At 38.1% G+C, this 21,310-nt stretch overlaps 2 protein-coding genes across 6 annotated transcripts in view; one reads left to right on the forward strand and one right to left on the reverse strand.

Annotated features, from left to right (window-relative positions):
• The window catches only part of PCMT1 (protein-L-isoaspartate (D-aspartate) O-methyltransferase), a 47,421-nt gene extending 40,528 nt beyond the window's left edge, over nt 1–6,893 (reverse strand). For 2 of the 3 annotated variants that reach the window (XM_006915326.2, XM_006915327.2), the window contains exon 1: nt 6,637–6,893. In XM_006915326.2, the coding sequence (XP_006915388.1) occupies nt 6,637–6,865 (229 nt within the window). In that variant the 5' untranslated portion in view covers nt 6,866–6,893. The remainder of the gene's footprint in view (nt 1–6,636) is intronic. The other variant, XM_025049246.1, reaches the window with a different exon arrangement.
• A 2,105-nt stretch (nt 6,894–8,998) lies between these two features.
• Nucleotides 8,999–20,515, forward strand: NUP43 (nucleoporin 43). Of its 3 annotated transcripts, XM_025049244.1 has the most exons (9): nt 9,000–9,189; nt 9,509–9,631; nt 10,489–10,566; nt 11,551–11,731; nt 13,009–13,144; nt 13,879–14,030; nt 16,188–16,310; nt 18,355–18,609; nt 18,754–20,515. In XM_025049244.1, exons 1-8 carry the CDS (start codon nt 9,070–9,072, stop codon nt 18,582–18,584), a joined length of 1,143 nt encoding a protein of 380 aa, XP_024905012.1. In that variant the 5' UTR covers nt 9,000–9,069; the 3' UTR covers nt 18,585–18,609; nt 18,754–20,515. The 3 variants fall into 3 exon arrangements, with proteins under 3 accessions (XP_024905013.1, XP_024905012.1, XP_006915390.1); XM_025049245.1 differs by lacking the exons at nt 18,355–18,609; nt 18,754–20,515 and adding an exon at nt 17,294–17,639 and having other exon boundaries at nt 8,999–9,189; XM_006915328.3 differs by having other exon boundaries at nt 18,355–20,029.
• Nucleotides 20,516–21,310: the final 795 nt, after the last annotated feature.

The raw sequence follows: 21,310 nt of genomic DNA on the forward strand, positions 1-21,310 counted from the left end.
TAGAAATTTTTAGGTCTTTGAGTGATGCTTTTGTGACCAGCAATATACCTTAGGAACTTACCTCTTGTTCATATCAATTAATCTATGGTAAATTGGTTTCATTTTATGTTGTTTTACTTAAAGTTGCAGTTTCCAAGAACCTATGGATGACGTTAAGTGAGGACTTACTATATTGAGTTAATCTGGTGACAATCTGGTGAAAGAATCAATTAGTCCTCCAAGATTTCTGATCTGGGAAAATAGAGGAATGGAAGCAACCCTGGCAGAAAAGGAAAAGAAGCGGGCCTGTGCTGGTATGAAGCCCTGAAAACACAGGAAAGAAAACAAAGCTGCAGGTGGATTTTAAGCCATACAGAAACTTCCTGTAAGCTTGTCACAAAGTTAAATCTCAATAAAAGAAATATTACATTATATTAGTTTATATGACTTGAATGGTTGTTAATCATCTATTCTATATTTCTTCTCAACTATCAACATTAGAGGGGAAACATGAAGAAATGAACAAAATGGTCACCTTTTACTTCCCATCTAGAACATTAGGCGTAAATGGTAAGTAGAGCTGAGACTCTCTCAGTATAGGAAATCTGAAAAGTGTTAGGTTTAAATTCACACTATAATTAAAGAAGAATTTTAAGTGACGGCCAGTTATGATAAAGTATATCATCTAAGTACCGAAGATTATTTAAAAATACATCTTTCTTTAAACTGTTATCACTCTTACTAGAAAAATGAATATAAAGTTAACTGTTTTAACGCTAATTCTATAGGAGGATGTTCCTTGGGCTCCTCACGCCCGTGACAAACTAAAGTATGCAAAACTGATAACCAAACATTAACTTCTGTGGTTCTCTCCTAAAACAAAAACACACAAACACACACCCCACAGGTGATTTAATGCAATCCATGATACAATTAAAATTACATAATCTTGGATCTAGAAGCATCTTTAGAGATCTAGCATACAGTCAAAGCTGAAGACGAGTCTCTTCTACAATATCCTGTAGAATGAAATGGTCAATCATGCTTTGCTTCAACATATCCAGTGACAGAAAAAGTTTTTCAAAGCCAGCTCTTTGCTTGTTAGAATAGCTTTGTGAATATGTTCTTATAAGGAGCCAAAATCTGCCTCCCATTTATTGTGGTTTGACACTTTACTACATGACATTCTTCAAATATTTAAACACTATTGTTCTCTTAAGTTTTCTCATTATTAAACCAAACAACTTCAGTCCCATGTAGTCATCTTACAAAATGCTGATGCCCTTATCTTGATCATCTTTGTCTGAAAATCTTTGGTTTTTTAACTACTACTCATAATGCATGCCGGCCAGAGCTAAATGCAATAGTAATAAAACCATGTGGAACACCACAATGGAGTGAAGATCACATTCAACAGAATGTGATACAACCTAGCACCTAGATTCAATACTGTTCAAGAGAACTTCTTAGAATGCAAATATTCTACATCTGCACTGACCAAAAGACTAGCCATTAGCCTCATGTGGTTGCTGAGCTCTTAAGACGTGGTTAGTATGGCTGATTCTTACATTTTATTTAATTAAAACTGATATTAGAATTTCTATTTTTAAATATAAATTAAATCCTATTGAATGCACTGTAAGTTTACTTATTAGTATGTACCTGTAAGACTTGAAATAAGTTAAAATGAGAAGGTATTTTCTGGATTCTAAATGAGGCCCCAAATTCTGAAACTAGTCCCTTAAAATGTTATTAGCTGGTTATATCTGGCTCTTGAATGCACATGATAAAATGCTAATGGAGGGGGTAGCTGCATAGTGTAGTGGTTATCACATTTGCTTTACACACAGAAGGTCCTGAATTTGCGCCCCAGGTGGAGCCACAGACCAGGCCCCGGGTGCCCGTGAGAGCGCGGGAGGAGACGCCCCCGCCTTCAGAGATCCGGTTCTTAAGGGGAGATAGCAACATCTGTAGGTCAGGGGTGGAAGTAGGGGTGGGGGGGAAATTAAAGAGGGGAAAAAATACTACTAATGGAACATTCTCTTTTCTACTAGTGGCTACGAACTGACAAAAAAATAATTTCAATTTATTTGCAGAAATAAAGATACAAAACTACAAATAATCATAACTCTTACATATTCAAATACCTACTAAAGGTATCCACTTAAATGTCTTACAAGCATCTCAAACCTAACAGTCCCCAAAATAAACTCTTGTTCTCCCACACTTTCTTATACGCCCCCCACAAACCCCTACTGCTCACTCACTTATATTTCCAACTCAGAAAATGGCAAATTATTCCAAGTGGCCCAGGCCTAAAACCTTTCTGTCATATCCTTGACTCCAAACTTTCTCCCACACCCCAAATCCATATCCAGCACTTGTTATTTTCTCTGCCTAGAATGCTCATCCCCCAGCTCTATCTGCATGGCTTAAATTTCTTCCCCTCCACCAAATCTTTGCTCAAATGATACTTTAGTGAGACTTTCTACCCTACAACTACAAACCTAATACCTCACACTCCTTATCCTCCTTCCCCACTTTATCACTTACCATAACGTATATTTTGTCTGCTCCCATTAAAAGTAAGCTACAAGAGAGAATAGATGTTTGATTTGTTCACTGCTGCATCCCTAAGTGCATGGCATATAGAAGAGTCAAATATCAGTTGAATGAATGACAAATTCTATATACATTATGTGCACAAAATGACACAAGATTCAAAGGAAATATAAATAGAAATAACTGATGCATTAGGGTAACAGATAAAATTTTTTATAAAGAAAAATAGGTAAAAGAACAATGTTAGCATTGTTTTAAGTGGCCAGTACAGCATTTGAAGCCTGATAGTTAATAGTTAACCTTCCACAAGTATTCTGGTTCGGACACCCCTGCTTTACCACCTCTCTCAACTTCATCCACTCCTGCCCCCTTCTTTTCCTCAATTTTACCACAGCTTGAAATTATCCCCATAAAAATAGAAAATAAACTCTAATATAAATATTATTTAAATTGTCACATGCCCTATATTAAACAGGCTCACAATTATTTTAAATTATTTCATGAGAACATATCAGCCCATAATTATAATTGTATTTTTCATTTCTGCAGACCTACACTGTCCAATATGGTACCCACTAGCTACATGTGGTTATTTAATTGTTAATTTAAATAGCACAAAAATCCAGTTTCTCAGTTGTACTAAGAACATTTCAAATGCTCAATATCACATGCAGCTAGCAACTACCATATTGAAAAACACAAAGAGAGACATTATAGAGCAGCGGTCCCCAACCTTTTTGGCACCAGGGACCGGTGCTCTTATGAGAATCTAATGCCTGATGATCTGAGGTGGAGCTGAGAGGTGGTGATGCTAGCACTGGGAAGTGGCTGCAAATACAGATGAAGTTTTGTTCCCTTGCCCACTGTTCACCTCCTGCTGTGTGGCCTAGTACCTAACAGGCCACTGGACCATTACCAGTCCACGGCTGGGGGCTGGGGACTCCTGTTATAGAGAATTCTATTGGGCAGGACTCCTATAGACCTTTTTCTCTAAAATAAAACTTTATTTTAAAGCATAAAACTGATTTAGATTAACAATGACAAAAGTTTAACCTTGTAATTTTCAATTCTCTATGCCAGTGATTCTCAAAGTGTGGTCCTGAACCACTAGCATCATTCCTTAGGAACTTGTTAGAAACAGAAACACAGTTGGCCTTTTGAGCCATGCTTCTCTTGCTCAGGCCCAGACCCATTTCCACGTCTGGAAGTGTACTTTCCCTTCTAATAAAGCCTTTCTACTGTATTTCGGTGTCTTGCTAAAAAAAAAAATAATAATAAATAAATAAATAAATAGAAACACAGTTGACTCATAAACAACATGGGGTCATGGGATTTAGGGGCACTGACACTCCCCTGCCCAGTCCGCGTATAGCTTTTGACTCTCCAAAAACTTAACTACAGTTGTCCCTCAGTATCCATGGGAGTTAATTCAAGGAACCCCTTCGGATACCAAAATCCATGAAGGCTCTGCTTAAGTCCCTTATATAAAATGGCATATAACAATGCATACACTCAGTCCTCAGCATCTGCAGATTCCCAACCACAGATCAAAACTACTGTTTTCAGCCAGGGGTTGGTTGAATCTGTGGATGCCAAATCAGGGATATGAAAGGTTATCTTTATAATTATTGAAAAAATCCATTTATAAGTTGATCCATGAAGTTTAAATCTATGTTGTTCAAGGGTCAATTCTACAAATTCTTGAGAGCCATCTTAGTTGGTTTTAACAAACTCTCCAGGTGATCCAGAGATTTTGAAACATGCTTAAGTTTTAGACTACTGTTCTAAGTTACTTCAAAACAGTTGTCATCATTAACACAAGCTATGCAATATTACGAGATGTACCACTAGTCTAAGATAATCCATAAATGGTAAATCAACTATGAAATCATATATGATGTTTCTATTATATCTTATAAAAGAAAAGCTCAGTAGATATTTTCAATAATTATAACATTAAAACAAAACCAATCACGAACTTTATTTCTTTAAAAAAAAATAAACCTGCAATTTGCTTCCTCTTCCAGTTTGCAGATCCCTTTTCACTTCAATATAAATACAATCTCATTTTAATCTTTTCCTAAATATTAAATTAGAAGGCTTTAGATTAGAAAGAATACATAGCAGTAGAATAACCAATTGACCAATTGAAATTTTTACATGAGCAAACATTACTTTTATAGTAAACCAATAAATAAAAATGAACTCTATTAGGTAGATTTAGCAAGAAGTTGAAACTAAAGTTGCACAAGTGTTATAAAAGCAGCTAAACAATTGGTATTCTAATTTCCTCTTATCGTAGATCTAATATAAAACTAAATATTTGCAATATCAACATGCATATTAAATATTTGCTGACAAAAAATCTTTAGAAATTTCAGCTAATAGTAATGCAATACATTAAAGTGATTAAAAAACCACCGAGAAAGGATATAGTCTTGGCTTACTACAAATTTGGCCCCAAAAGGAGAGACTTTAAGAGCCTGATTGATTACAGACTTTTGCCACAGCCAAGTGTCTACTAAAATAACCTGCCAGTGGAAAATTACTTAATCACAATTCATGAGTAGAATGTTTCAGGTGTGTATATTGCAATAGCAGGCAATCGATTATTTTTAAAAATATAATAAAAATATTCACAACATATTGAGCTTATGTGCAATCCACTGGGAACCTAAATCACACTTAATAATGCTGCCTCAGCATATAAATGTCCACTTCCAATAAAGTATCCTTCCAAAAAGTGAATACTGACAACGCTTAGCAGAATTTTAAAATCTAAACATTCTCCATTACTAAACACTGAGGCCACAATTTCCAAGTATTACTGTTTAAAAAAAAAAGTCAAATAACTAATATTAAGTACTAACCATGCGCCAGACAATGCGATTTATTTCTCTCTCATCTTGGTATTCCTAGCACAGATTCAAGCACATAGTGTACATTTAACTGACATTTATGAAAAAAAGGAATGAGCATTAAGTTCTTTAAGAGGATTTAAAGATTTTTTTAAAAAGTCCCAGAGATTACAAATTGAATTAGAAAACATGACAAACACATGAAAAGCTCACCTATGGCAATTAAAAATGCCACGTGGTAGGATACAATTATTTGCAAAGATAGTGTTAAAGAGAGTGCTATCGATTCTGACCAGAGTGGGAGTATTATGGGCTGCAGGTCCTCCTGGTCTCCCGATTAGACAGCGACACTATATTTCGATTTAAAAAAAGAAAGTGACACAGCACTCATCTCACCCTAAAATTACCATCAGAGAAATGAATACAATAACTGAAGAGAATGACATAAAGAAATTTCCATATAAGCCTTTTAAAGCATTTGGTAATCCTGAAAGAAGTTAAAACATTCCACACACACAATCATTCGTTGGATCCCAGGACCTCTAAAGGCTCCTGAAATACCAGTCTCTCAGGAACAGCTTCCCCTGATTATTTCTTCCCCCGGCCCCCCACGAAGCTTTCCACTGGACAGCAGCCCCAGAAATTTCTCCCAGCATCCGCAATGACAACACTCTCATCTTCCTCTCCCTCCCCTCGCCTGTATCAGACAGAGGCATCTCCCTCCAGAGGAAAAAACGGAGGGCGGGGGAGGCAGGATAGGAGAGAGCTTGCAGTGAGGTCGATTATGAGGAGAAAGGTGAAACAACGCGAGGGGCCAGGGTGGAGTCCCTTCAGCTCCAGCTGATCTCTAGGAAGCCTGGCCAATAACTCCCTACCCCGCGTGCACGCCCCTCGCCCGCCAGACCAGGAGGAGCAGGTGACGGACTCGAGTGACAGTCCCACGACCTGTGCCGCGCCGCGCCCCCTCCCCTCAGGTCCCCAGGGAGACAAACGCCTGCCCCTGCCCCACCAGCAGCGGCCACGGGCTCCTTCCCCTTCAAGTCCACGTCGCCTTTAAGTGACAGGTCCCGAGGGACGCGATTGCAAGCGCATGTCGTTCAGGACTGCTGGTGCAACCCTGCGCCGAAGCCCTCTAGCAGGCACCGGCGGGTAGAAAGAACGTTCCGGACGGCCTGGGAGACTCAGTCCAGGCCTGGCCTGCCCCAGTTGCCCCACACCCGGCGGGAATGGCACTTACTGCGGAGATTGTGGATTAGCTCCGAGTGGCTGGCGCCGCCGGATTTCCAGGCCATCGCTAAGCACACCCGGAGCAGGTACAGAATCACCTTCAGCGCGGCGACGGTGCCCAGCAGCTTCCCCAAGAGTGAGACCACCTCCCACACGGTCACCGCCCAGCTCGCGTCCCTGCTGTTACCGCCGCTGTGACTGCCGTCGCCGCCGCTGCCGCCACTGCGTGCTCCCGGCATACCCCGCGGCACGCATGCGCTCTGTGACGCCGCGCGGCCTCGGGTGCGGCTGGGTGGGGCTGGAGGCGGGGGTTGATTGGAGCCCTGCCACCCGCACCCGTGGGTGCTGCGGCTGCGGGGGACTGGAGGGGAAGTCAGGCAGAGTCAGCGCCGCCGCTGCGTGCCCTTTTATGATCCCTTGGGCTGCAAACTGCCTCCTACTTGGATTCGCCTGGCGGCGTGGGCCCCGCTGCGGTCGGTCGCGTGTCTGGCTGTGGCTCTGGTCACCAACCGCAGTGGCGGGATGGCAGGGCCGACCTCTGCCGCCGCGTCCTGCGGATCTGGTTCCGCCGCTGCCGGTGGCTCCGCAGTCGCCGTTGGGTCAGCTGTTGCGAGCGGCGGGTCTGCTCCTATAGCTGTCCAGATTATTAGACGGTGGGCTTCCTCCGTCCTGCTTCACCCAACCCTGTTGACTAATATTTAGGTCGATTAGAGTCAGAGCTTTCTATGGTGGAACCTGAATAATAGAACGGGAGAGCAAAGGCCCTCTCTAACCCGAGTTCTCCAGCCTCTGGCTTTGTGACAAGTTCATCAGTGTTTGATTAACAGAGACTTTGAGACCCTGATTTGTTCTCAATTCTAAATTACAAATTTAGAGTGGAAGAATACCATGACATAAGGGGCGTGGGGGTGGGAAATGCTTTGCTCGTTAGAATAATGCAATTGGTTAAAAATACCACAGTGTCCTGTGTCGAATGTGTAATTCTAACACGTGTGTGTTTTCAGCAAATTAAAGCTCACAAATTCTGTGGTTAGACTGGACACCAGTTTTATTGCTGTCAGCTCTGCAAGACAGTGAGAAGATGAAAGGGGACATTGCCCATCACACCCAACTTGCTAACTCCTAATCAGAACTGATAACTGAAAGAATTGTCATCATTTAGTCCAATAACATTTTAAGAAAACAAAGTTATGTTGAGAGATGTGCGTCAGCAGCGATTTTCAAATTCTAGTTATTACCAGATTTTACCAAATGTGATATTCAGCCTATTTCCAATCCAAAATATATACGTTACTATTTTGTGGCATTCTGTGACCATAAACAAAATCATATTCAATGTTCTTCAATATTAAGAATAAAATTGTCAGTTTGGGAGTAATAGTTTTCCATGTCATCTCTCTGCAGTTTCCTGATGGTATTTAATTAAATCAACAACAACAAAACCAGTCTCGATCCTCAATAAGACCTGATAACTCTCTAAAGCTGACATCAACGCACTGTTATGAATACAGTATAAAGAAAATTTTTACTAAAGATGAGTAAGTCATCTCTTGTATGCAATAGGATTTACATTCTAAGGAGATCATCAAAAAACTAGCAACAGAGGACAAATTTTAAGTGCTATTGATGGTCTAAATATCAAGTGATATGTTTATTTAGGTCATGGGCTGGAGTAATCAGAAAAAGATACAGGAAGGAACTGGTCCTTGAAAGATGGGTAGGATTCTGAGTAGAGAGGCATAAAAGCGTATTATAGGTGTAATTAAAAGCACAGAACGTAACACTGGTTCCTGGGCTGTCGATGTTATATATCAAACTCATTTTTAATTAGAAATATACATAAGTGAACCGAGGAAGCTTACACAGCTAGGCAATGGTCATCAAAACTAGAACTCTGGAGTATTCAGAATTCCAACTCCAGGTTCTGATAATGTGTTAACTTTGGAGCAAAGGATTTGTTTGAGAGACAATGGTTTAGAATAATAAGTTGGGGCGTTAATGGGTTGTACTTCCATGAGAATTTAAGGATTTGAGATCTTTTCTATGTGCAGTGAAATGCAAAGCTGAATGCTCATGTGCGGCTACTAGGTGGTTGCTCTTGTATTGATTTTGTTTTATTTTTGCTCTTGTTTGTTTTACATTGCACAGTTGTTGCACAAATGCATTATGTCAGTGTTCTTATACTGATTTTGCAGATTAGGACCAGGTTCTGCAGTACAGGGACCCACATATGTTGCCTCTCTGTTCATAAACGCCTGGGTGAGGAAGGGCATCCCTGCTTCCTCTTGCAGGCTTGCGGTTCCCGCACAGCGGACGGAAAAGAATTGGCTCTCCACAGCCACCGTCCGCCTCGTAAGGTCCGGCCCAATCAGGGCTCCGCGGGGAGGGGCGGGACTAAGAGGACGCGGGCTTGCTTTCCTTGCTCGCCGTGGTTGATTTCGGCATGGAGGAAATTTATGCTAAGTTTGTCTCTCAGAAAATCAGCAAAACCCGCTGGCGACCGGTACCTCCGGGAAGTCTGCAGACCGCGGAGACTTTCGCTACGGGCTCTTGGGACAATGAGGTACCACCGCTCCTGGGCCAGGAAGCCCCTGCTTCCTCCCCTTCTCCTGGAACCTCACTCCCGGCCGCCAGATCGCTAATTCTTTCGCCTTCTAGATCTCTCCCTTCTCCGTCTTCCAAGTCCCCCTCTCGGGCTCGGTTGCCCTGTACCCTAGAGCCATTGACAGTGTAGCCTCGAATCTCGTGTTTTAAACTATAACCGTACTATGACCATTATTCTGAGATGCTTTTAAAGTAGGGTTGCTTGAAGGCAATACAAATATTAATTTTCGAGAGTTTAATGTATATTTCATCTCAAAATAAAACCTTCTGCTTTACAGGAAAATTATGTTTCACTGTGGTCTATTGGAGATTTGGGGAATTTGGATTCTGATGGAGGGTTTGAAGGAGACTATCAGTTATTGTGTGATATCAAACACCACGGTGATGTTATGGATTTACAAGTAAGTCTGTGTAGTGTCCAAAACCTAACTTTCAAAAAACGGAGAGTAATACATTAGCAAAGGACCTTAAGTTTGTCTGGTCTCACCCTGGATTTACAGGAAACTGAGTTTTCTATAGGTTATGATTTTTTAATATCATATAGCCACTTAAGGGCAGAATCGAGACTGAGGAAGGGGATGTGGGGTAATCCTAGTTTGTTTTTTTAATTGACCATCTACTGTATGCCAAGCACTGTTTTGGGAGCTTTACATGAGTTAATTTAATTCTCATTGCATGCTTATGAATCACGTATTGTTATCTCTGTTTTATCTATGAGAAAACTTAGACTAATATCTGTTGAGCGTGTGTAATGTGACAAATACTGTGCAAGGCACTTTCCATGTTATTCCTCTTCGAGTTTTCACAACGACTCCCTAAGAAGAGTTCAGTTCTCTCCTTTTAAAGATTTGCCTAGGCTTAGATAATTTAACTTGACTAACATTCTCAAAGCCAGTAGTTAAGTGGTGAGGTTGGAATTAGGTTTTCAAAGCCTGGTCTTTGTGACTTCAGAGTCCCTGCATGTTCTTCAGTAGAAGGCTGCCTAACCCTGGGAATGATACTTTTCTAAACCTTTATGATAGTGCTTCAAAATTAAGTCAATTATAAATGAATGAGTTTAGGGAAAATTTATTTTTTCTTCATGAAAATACTTATATTTGTATAGGAGTTTTGACTTTCAGATCTATCATCACATTTTATTAGCATTTGTAGGTTCTTTATATTTTAAAATTATAATTACTACAAATTAAGTTAATCAAGTGGGCTGCTTCTCTACTGATATTTCTGAATCTATAATAAGCAGGAATCTTCTACTTAGTTTTTTGACCAGGAAAGAATTGTAGCTGCTTCATCAACAGGATGTGTAACAGTTTTCCTTCACCATCAGAATAACCAGGTAAGGAAATTTTGTTTGAAAACTGAATTTGTATTTTAATTATTTTTAGGCAGGCTTAAAGAAAACCATACTCCATAATGACACAAATAATAAAATTTTATAGTCTCAAACATGGAGGGGAAAAATATCGTTATAGTACCCTTCTTTTCGAGTAATTCTACAACCGTGTTTGTGTGTGCTTTTACTGAATTTGAATATCTCTTAAATTCTGTTAGTTTAGACCTGACCTAACATGATATTTTGTCAAGGACTTTTCCTGTAATTCTCTCTTTTAAGTTCCTATTCTGGTCTTTGAAAAAAAAAAGCACCTTCTTGCTTAGATATCATGAGAGAGAACAGGAACAACTACTTGCCTCTTTGGATAGAACCTAGGTTTTAATTAGAAGAGAGGATACACTGTATGAAGACTCGCCATTTTTTCAATGCCTCTCTTGTGTGCTCAAGCCCAGGAGTGCTGACCGTCAGAGCATAGTGGGGAGGGCAGTCCTTTAAAATAGATAGCTCCACTTCTAGTAAAAGTTTTAAGTTGCTGGAAGAGAGTGCTTATTTAGGTTTTGGAATTAATAAAGGTCATCTTGCTAATAGGCTGCGTAGGAAATATAAGACCCTAATCTTGTTAAGTATTTTTCTTAATGGAGTCATTTCGAAAGTGCTATAGAGATTTATTTCTTAGATATAGGCTAATCCCTTGAGAATTTAAAGTTGCTTTTGAACACACAACTACCTGATACCTAAAGACTCTCTTTAGTTTGAGGTAAAGTTGGGATATTATTGAACAGTGTTCCTTTGAATCTAATTCAGTGTATACAGTTTCAATGGAAGTAGTTTCTGGACTTTAATACTTGGAAATACGAAGGAAAAAGGAGGGCATTCTTTTTCTGGAAGAGTGTGAGACAAAATTTTAAAATACTCTTTAGTTAGGAAAAAGTGCTAGTTTTTTAGAGCTTTGGTTTGATTAATCATGTCTTCATTTCTGACTCCTAGACTCTGTCAGTCAGCCAGCAGTGGACAACGGCTCACTACCACACAGGTCCAGGCAGTCCTTCCTGTAGCAGTGCACCATGCACAGGTGTTGTGTGCAGCAGCCCAGAAATTGTCACAGTTGGAGAAGATGGTCGAATAAATCTCTTCAGAGTTGATCACAAGGAAGCTGTAAGGACTATAGGTAAGAAAAATCATTATATATTTTTTATCCATTGCATAGCAATTGAGCACCTGCCACGTGTTAAGTAGATACAATGCTAGGTGTTTGAGGGATATGGAAATATACAAAGCAGGATCCTTTATTAAGACAATATGTTGATAAGGCACATGTGACTGACTATAAAGGAGAAAGAAACTTTTTATTTGGTTGGAGTGTATTATTAAATAAAGAATTGAGGGCCAGGTGGTAATTAATTTAGTCTCAGTTCCAGACCTTAAATAACTAAAAGATGGCACACCAGACAAAAGGAATAGTGTGGAGGCAGGTTAAGGCCATTTAGAGAATGACAAAAAGTTAGTTTGACTTGACTTTATTTTTATAGTAGAAGTGAAAGATGAAGCAAGACATGTAAATTGTGGCCACGTTGTTAAGAGTCTAACACATAGCTACAGGGGTTACATTTTGTTAGGTGGACAACTAAGGAGCCATTGAAAGTTTTGCGTAAGAAAGTGATATACGCTCTGTTGTGCTTTAGAAAGATTATTCTAGTGTAGTAGTTCTCAACTATGCTTCACAAAGACTTGCCTGAGGAGATTATTTTAACAGCCGACCACCCTAGACCTGAATCAGAACCTCAGTGGATTGAGCCCATTAAATAATTTTTTATGGATTTTTTTTTTTTTTATTAATATGATTTTTAGTTCTGAGGAACACCACTTATTTAAGGACCATTGCCTGGTGGCAGTTTGGAAGAGTGTCACAAAACAAGTCTATAAGTATGTGCTAAATTATGTGGTATAAGCGTGAACACTGAAGGAAGAAGAAAAGGACCTTTATAACAATCAGGAAGGACTTAACTGGAGGAGAGAGTCGATGAGGATAAAGATGAATAAATTTGAGATGAGTCAGCAGAATAATACAAGATCAGAATGAGCTCTGGAGGAAGCACTGGCGTTTGGCCCAATAGAATAGAGGTTCTTTTAAGCATAGTCAGAAATAAAATTGGTTATAGAAGAGCTTGGGCAGCTGTCTCAGAAATGCAAAGTAACAGTCGTGAGTGGAAATAGAGAAATATATATGTGAAAACTCAGCCATCTATTTGGAAAATAGTTCAGGTGTCCTGTGAGTAGCATTTTTCTATCAAAGGAGAGCATTCATTTTAACATATATTACCATACATTTTTTATAGAAATTGAACTATTGAAAAATTTTACTTGTAATATTTCAATTAAAAAAGGATTTGATTTAAGATTTTCATGGGAAAGGGGACCCATTAACACTATTTTCTTCATTTGTAGACAATGCAGATAGCAGTACACTCCATGCTGTAACCTTCCTTCGAACTCCTGAGATTCTTACAGTAAATTCAATTGGACAGTTAAAAATATGGGATTTCAGACAACAAGGAAATGAGCCCTCTCAGATATTATCACTGTAAGTTTTGATTTGTAATTTCCATAGTGTAATGCAAAATTAATTTGTTTGATTGTTTATAGCAATTGACTTTAAACCATATTGTATTTTAATTGCATTTTAAGAGAATGATTCCCTGATTAAATTTAATAAAGCATGTATAATTTGATACGACTGAGCTGTATTTAATAAATATTTGTTGTCTTGATTCAGAGCCTTTATCGCTTTGAAGTTTATATGATTTAATGGGGAACTTACTTTTGCTCATTATGTGATTCTATTACTAGTGGGTATAATACACTGTAGATATGATGGGGAGAAAAAGAATCCAAGATCTTTATTCTGAGCCAAAATCCTATGTGTGCGATCTACTCTTTTTTAACAAGGACATAGAATGTGTCAAACTAAACACTCAGTAAGGTAGGAGTAAAGAATATGCTGTTTAGTTGACATGTAATGTTTTTTAAAAGCTAAGAAATGGAAATGTGTTTTGCACATCTTAACAACAGATTGTCTTGTTCCTTGTGCCTCTTAATTGAAGAGAATGATTAACTTTGGCCTTACACCTCCCTCCCCCAAATCCTAATATTTAGAAGTATATTTAATGTAGTCAGTATTTCAATATGATTTAAGTTCAGCCAGGAGCTCCAGCCTCAAAGTTATCATTTAGTTATTAGAATGAAATATGTTTTATAGGCTATGGAAAGATAAGTAATACTTTAAAACATGCAATGTTGTTGTATCTCTCACAAAAGGACTGGTGACCGAATGCCACTCCACTGTGTTGATAGACATCCTAATCAGCAGCATGTTGTAGCTACTGGTGGCCAGGATGGAATGTTGAGTATTTGGGATGTCAGGCAAGGTACCATGCCTGTGTCTCTGCTGAAGGCCCATGAAGCTGAAAGTAAGTGTTATGAAGATATAAGTTTTTGTTGGGTTAGTTGTATGTTATATTGTAAGCAGCTCTTTATAACAATACATATAGATCATCTTACAGCACCTGAATTGTATAAATTTATAATTAACTCATCCCTTTTTATTAGATATTTAAGTTCTTTAACATGTTTCATTATTATAACCAAAACCACAGTTATTAGCCTTTATGTTCATCTTTATGCATTTATTTTCTTAATGATAGTTTTTAGTAGAATTGATGAGCCAAAAAGTTTGCTTGATTTCACACCTGTGATACACATTTTCAAATTGTTCTGCGTAAAAATATCAGTTTATATTATCATGCTCCATGTGTGAGAATGCCCTTTTCTCATGCAAATGCAGGCTGTTATTTTAATATTTGCTCATCTGTGTGTTCTTCAATTTATTACTATATCTTTTCTTTTAACAATAATAGATACAGGTTCTTGTCTTTTCTTTGTCTTCGATATTTGTGGGGCTGTTGGACTGAACAGAGAATTTTCATCATATCACCACTGTCTTTGATATCATGCCAGAGTGGGATACAGTTTTAAATTCTGACTTAAGAGAAATTTGTATTAATGTTAGAATAAAAGTACAAAAGAGCAAACATTATACCAGTATGGCAACATCTCAGTTTAAGTTTCGCATTATTATCTTGGAAAGATAAATGACTTTTAAGATTATATTTAAGATAAATAAAAGGATAGAGAATTTTTTTCCTCTTTCAGTTATAGCTATATCCAGGAAAATAAAGGAATAAAAAGGAATAGGGTATGCCCTCATAGAATCTGGTGTTGGCAAACCCAGTGATAGTAGAATTACACACTTTCAGATCTCTTCTTACCAGCCCTTTTTTAACTGCCGGCCTATATGACTAAGCAATACACACACAAATGTAGTAGATTATAATGTATTCTTTTGAATTCATCCTGACACTTGGCTAGAAATGACATAAGATTTTCTATAGGTGTTTTCTAATTTGAAAGTAAATAAATACTGAAGAATTTAAACTTAGGCAGTTTATGGCTCTACAGGCTGTTTTTGTTTGTTTTTAATTCAGCGGTGACATTTGTTAGTAACTTTCAAGTGTCAGTTCTATAATACATCATCTGTATATTGCATCATGTGCTTACCACCCAAAGTCTAGTCTTCTTCCATCACCATGTATTTGACCCTGTTAACCATCTTCAACCTCCCCTCTTCCCACTCTGGTAACCTTCATAGGCTCTTTTGTTTCACTTTGTTTTAATGAAACAGTATGAATGTATTTTATACAGGGACTTGCCCAGAACACACTCTTCTTCTAAGGAAGGTGACCTTTTTATGTTTTGTGACATGATGTTTAATTGCGATAACTGTCAGAAAGAAAATTGACAGCTTGCAAAGATGTGCCTTGTACTTTTAATGCTATACCTCAGGCACTTTCTATGCTGCCTCTTTAAGGTCACCTAACCCAGTGTCACAGAACCCTTGGTTACAGACTACATACTTGTATTATCTGCATGCTGCAGAGAACTTCCTAAGACTGCACATAACTTCCTGGCCAGTCATTGGCACACAGTCTCCTTAGGTTTATAGTTTGAGGGGTGCTCTGTCCTAAATTGGCTTTTTAAAACTCCTGCATCCGAAACTGGATCCAGATTCTTGGAGCATTTCCAAGTTTTGGTTCGCTAGGAGCTAGTTGCTAATTCTGTGACATAGATCAGAAATATCCAGAGTCCTGGCATGAACAAAATTGGTCTTTCTCAGTCTCTCCAGTAATATAACTTGCATACATTAATGACATAAGAATTGAAAATGAGAATGTAAACCAATTTTTAAAAAGTCTTTTTAGTATTATCTCACTGTGATACTTTTAAATAAAAAAAAATAATAGATCAAATGATTAGCATTACTTTTCATTGTTTTGTTGGCCCAATATACAAACAGATTTACTTGGCTTCTTTATCCTATCTCATATTGTAGCCATTTGGAGAGTTGTATTATGCCTTTTCTTTAATTCTGAAGCCTTTGATTTTTATCACAGACTTGGAGTTTGAAGGTGTGTGATAGAGGTAAATGGAAGCTGATGCTTAGAGATAGGGTTTTAATATTTGTTCAACTTACCTACACAAGATAAGCTTCATGGTTTTTTATCTTTTAGTGTGGGAAGTTCACTTTCACCCATCCAACCCAGATCATCTATTTACTTGTTCTGAAGATGGATCCCTCTGGCATTGGGATGCCTCTACAGATGTACCTGAAAAATCATTACTTTTTCACCAAGGTAAAAAGTTTTAATGATTCTTTTGTGTAATTTTATTATACTTTTAAATACCACATTAGAAATTCTCAGATTTTTAACCTTAAAGAACAATAAAATATTGCCATTCTCCTGCCTCCAGGTAAATTCTAGTATCAAAGGGCTTGAAATCTGTCAGCTACTTACTGCTATGTGCCAATGGCTAGAAATGCTGCAAGCTGGCTAACTTCAGACTGCTGGGGGGTCCTGTATGTGAGCACATCATCCTTGGCCCTCATGCCGAGGGTAGGCATTGACAGCTGTTTCGTATTACATTAGCAAGGGTGTGTGGCAAGACAGAAGTTGATCTTTCAGTTATTAAGGTACTGGTTTCTCCTCAGACTAAGGGGCCCTGTCTCCCAATTAAAAACAGGTACATAAATGTTAGCTGGAAACCATAGATTTATAATCAGGGAGTATTTCATTTTGTTTTGTTTTGGGCATTTTCTAAGCTTCCTATTTTTAAGTTTATCGGTTGTTCCGAAGTTCATTTGTTCATTCAGCAAATGTTTATCAAATGCCTACCATGTATTAGGCACCCTTCTAGATGTTGGAACCTACAATAGTGAGCAGAACAAAAAGTCTCTGCACACATCAAGCCAAGATTGTAGCAGACAGTAAATAAAAAGATAATGTTTTAGTAAAGGTCCAGTCAGAAAAACAGAAACTATCTTAGATTCTGAAGGAATTGGTTTCACGTGTATTGGAAGGACTGGAAGAACAAAAGAGAGGAAGAGGGATGCTGGAAGAGCAAATAGGAAGAAAGAGTAATAGCCAGAAATAAGAAAAATTGTTCATAGGTCTGCTTCGGTGTTGGAAGTGCTGTCCAAGTGGGACCTGGATTGGCAGAAAGGGCACCCCCTCAGCCAGGGCTGGAATTACTGCCAGTGCTGTCGTTGCCAGAACCTGGAGCTTCTCCCCTCTGCCACCTTCCAGTCACCCACAGTAGTGCCTCCTCCTGTTGGCAGGGTCCGCCTGGAAAGCTGAAGGCAAGGGAACCTGGAAAATGGAGTCCCTGCAGTACACGGTAGAGCATGGCCAAGTGGGAAAGGGGATTGAGCAAAAAGGAAAAGAACTGGGCCAAACACACTGCTGACTCTGAAGGAGAGTGAAGCAGAGTGGAAGGATAAAGAATTAAGAGTGGGGAGGCAACTCTAGTATAAGAAGCAGAGACCTGAGAGAAGTATGAGTCACATGAATGTATTCCAGGCAGAGGAAACAGCGACTACCGCGGATAGGAAGAGAGCAGCCAGGAGGCTAGTGTGGCTGCAGTTCAGTGAACGGGGAGGAGGAGCGGTAAGGGATAGGAGAGGTAGCTGAGGAACAGGACTTTGTAGACTGTGATAAGGACTTTAGATTTTATTCTAAGTATGATAGAAGGCCATTTGAGAATTCTGAGCAGGAGAGTGGCATGATCTGACTTACGCTTCCAAAGAATCATTCTGGCTGCTGTGCTGTATTAAATGCAAAGCACTGTTAGAGATAAGTTTATAATCTAGTGTTCTAAAATTCTACTTTTAAGAGCAATTGCCTAAAATAAAGGATAAAAAAGATCTAAAGCACGTCGATTCTATTTTCAGAAGTACAGAAATATATTTTTCGAAGTACTCATCTAGAAATATGTCCAGAAGTTAAATCTTATGATCACTTGATTTTTTTATTACCTAGGAACCTTGATTTCTGTGCAATATATATATAAATTTTCCTTTTTCGTTCTTTGCTTCTGGCCATTTTGCTACATTGCCAACACTTTCCATTAAAGAATGAGCAGAAAGACAAGATCGAAGTCTTCTGCTTTGCCTGAAAGACTTCAAGTTTGATATCTATATTATCCCATGGAAATTTGAGTATTTAATGTCACTAAATAAGCCTTTGATAAAAAATGGTGACGTTTAATAATGGAATTATCAGCCTATTATTCTGAGAATTAAACAAGTTTAAATTGCCATTTTAAATATCAGAATTTCGGGTGTTTGCTAATATAAAATTAGTCTTAAAAGATTTATTCCTTTTCTTTTTTTTCTCTTAGGAGGAAGAAATAGTACTTTTTTGTCTCATAGCATTAGTAACCAGGCTAATGTTCACCAGTCTCTTATAAGCTCCTGGCTCAGCACTGATCCTGCGAAAGACCGTATTGAGATCACAAGCTTGCTTCCCAGCAGGACTTTGTCTGTGAACAGTTTGGATGTCTTAGGTCCTTGTCTTGTTTGTGGAACTGATGCAGAAGCAATTTATGTTACTAGACAACTTTTTTCATGAAAATACTGTAATTAGAAGTTTTCAGGTAAAAACAAGTTAGCCTTTCAAATCCCAACTTCTATGCAAATTTTTATTACTGGAAAATGTGAAATTTGCAGAAGCATCAGTAAACTGTTGTTAATGACAATGCCCAGTTTTGCATTTTCTTAATTGGATATTCCCCTAATAGTTGCAGAATCTGATAGGTGACTGATGGCAAAAGAACTGGACCAAGTGGAGGAACATCAGAGGGACAATTGTGTTGATGAATACACTGCCTTCAGACAGACTATCCTGGACAGCTCATGGACCTGCTTTTTATTTTTGATATTGTGAAACTTAATACTGTCAAACCACCAATGGGTTCTAGTCCTTTTTGTCAACAGTATATGGCATTAGCCAACGTTAATGTTTATTCTTTTTATTGCATGTATTTTTTTCAATCCTTCTACATTTCATTTCCTTATGAATTTTAATAAACTTTTCCAGAAAGAATTGAGTAGAACAAAAGTGACAAATGTTTTTAAAAGTGAAAATGTTCTGGAAAGTTCCTTTATTAGAATCCATTTGGACAGAACTCTATCAGCTGATTAGACTCGACTTTATTTTTCTTGAAAAAAAACACATTTCCCTAAAGATTTTTGCTTTTTGTTTAGTTTTACGGTGTAGTCGAAAATGGCTAAACTGAACATTGTGCACTTAACACCGATAAGTGAGCCAACTTCTAAACTAAAATTTGATAGGTAACATGTATGAGACTACTATGACAGTGTGGCCAGAGTAAAGAATTTTGCCATCTTTATCCTTATCTGAGATGTTAATGATGACCTAGCATAGGTTTTAAGACAATTTTATGACATTGTCTTTCCAAAGTTTATTAAATGCATTATTGAATTGTTAAGACTTTAATGACAAGTCTATTATACAATTGAAGTATTTGTTCATTTACTTTATAATTCTAATAATAGTATTATGGTAAAGTTTTGCTTTTCTGTCCTAATAAATATTTTCAGTATTTTTATGCCACCTTGTGTCAGGGTGGTTTGGGGGTTTTATTGGTCAACATTTAAAAATGGAATACATACATGCTTTTTTAAAATATATATTTGGCTCAGAAATGGTTCATTAAAGATAACTAGTAACTTTGAATTCCAAAGGATCAGAAAAGGAAAGAAAATGTTTCTGATAGGAATTTTTAATCTATTTATAGTTTTATTGCTGGGACTAATTTTTAAGACCTTCTGTTATTACCAAAGTAATTCATTACAGAAAAAAACAAATATATAGTCAAAAGAAAATTTTAAGTACTCATAACTTTAGTAGCCTTTCATACCTTTTTATCCATCAATGTGTATATATTTTTTTTTTGTAAAAATGAACCATCTCATACCTATTATATTTCTAGATGCACATTCCCTAGCAGTAAACACATGGATTCAATAATATAAACATAACTATGAATTTTCCTTTGACTTTACATGTCCCTTTGTATGAATGTCTTGCTGTAGCCTAAGCTGCATTGTCCCTCTTCACCCAGTCCAAGCACCTCCCATTATCATCAGCAGGCTAACATCCTTGCTGTGTGGATCTCACTTCCAGAAGGTGGAACATTTTCCATGTACAGTGAATGCAAGCTTGTTGTGACTCTGCTTTCATCTGCATTATCTGCTGCTGAAAAGTTTGAAGGTTTTCACATGTTAGCACCCTTCTCAGTTTCCAGCATCAACGTATACAATTTCTCTTGATCATTCTAGTGCGTAATTGGTAGAGGGAAGGAGCCAGATATCTAGGCTTAGAATACTAGCTTGGACTGGGAATAGTTTTAAGTTTGAAGGTTTGCTTTAAGGTTATTTATAACCATGTGTAAAATAAATTACATTTGAATAGGGTTACATTCAGTACATTCAATACGAAAACCTTATATAGTATAAATAAAACTCATATATAAATTTGCTCATCGTCACTTACTCTCTTTATTCATGAAAGCATCAGAGATTTTTTTGAGGGCTACAGGATCTCAGAGGTGGTAGGCATCGTGGAGGGCATCTCCAACCTAAATTCAGTCATCTCTTCCACAGCATTCTCAACAAATTTTCATCCACAGACTTCAAAATGTACTGTGACCAAGTTTCTCATTTCCCAGTACAGCCTCTCTTCATTTGGATAGCTCTAGTTGATACAGCATTATGGCAGGGCTTAGTGTGAGTGGGACTCAAAATCCTGTAAAAGGTAGAATCATGTTATTGTGGGTTAATAAAATGATCATATGAACCTACTATGAGAAAGAGCCAATCAATTTGTTGAATTTGCATTATGCTGGAGGTACTTTACCATGAGTTTTCACTAAATAAATGAATTTTCATATACTGAACTGAAACCTACTTCCATGCGTCACCTTCCCTCGGGAGCCACAAAAAACAAATTCACATTCTAAACTACATATTGTAGCTTCTTTGGGTAAAACTTTTAATCTATCCCTTCAAAGGTTTCTTGTAGGCAAGGTTCCCTTTCCAGCCTTTCTTGCCCTTGGCTAAATCCTGCTCACCCTTCTGGACTCCTTTTAGGTGTCATTTTCTCAAGAAGGCTCTGCATGGCCTCTAACGATCTGGGCTAAATTGTACTCTACTTCAAAAGCCCATCGTGCAGAGCTCATATTGTGCTTACAGCAGTGTGTTAAGTGGCCTTCTCCCTCTACTGGCCTACAAGCTCAAAAACAGGGCCCATGTCTTAGTGTTATATTAATATTT

Source organism: Pteropus alecto, unplaced genomic scaffold, assembly GCF_000325575.1.
Source record: "Pteropus alecto unplaced genomic scaffold, ASM32557v1 scaffold185, whole genome shotgun sequence".
Taxonomy (NCBI): domain Eukaryota; kingdom Metazoa; phylum Chordata; class Mammalia; order Chiroptera; family Pteropodidae; genus Pteropus; species Pteropus alecto.

Excerpts from the sequence above, each read along its gene's own strand:
- NUP43 (XM_025049244.1), top strand. The coding sequence starts at position 9,070 with ATGGAGGAAATTTATGCTAAGTTTGTCTCTCAGAAAATCAGCAAAACC. Across the intron at positions 13,145-13,878 it reads CCCTCTCAGATATTATCACT|GACTGGTGACCGAATGCCAC; the intron begins GTAAGTTTTGAT and ends CTCTCACAAAAG. Across the intron at positions 16,311-18,354 it reads ATCATTACTTTTTCACCAAG|GAGGAAGAAATAGTACTTTT; the intron begins GTAAAAAGTTTT and ends TTTTTCTCTTAG.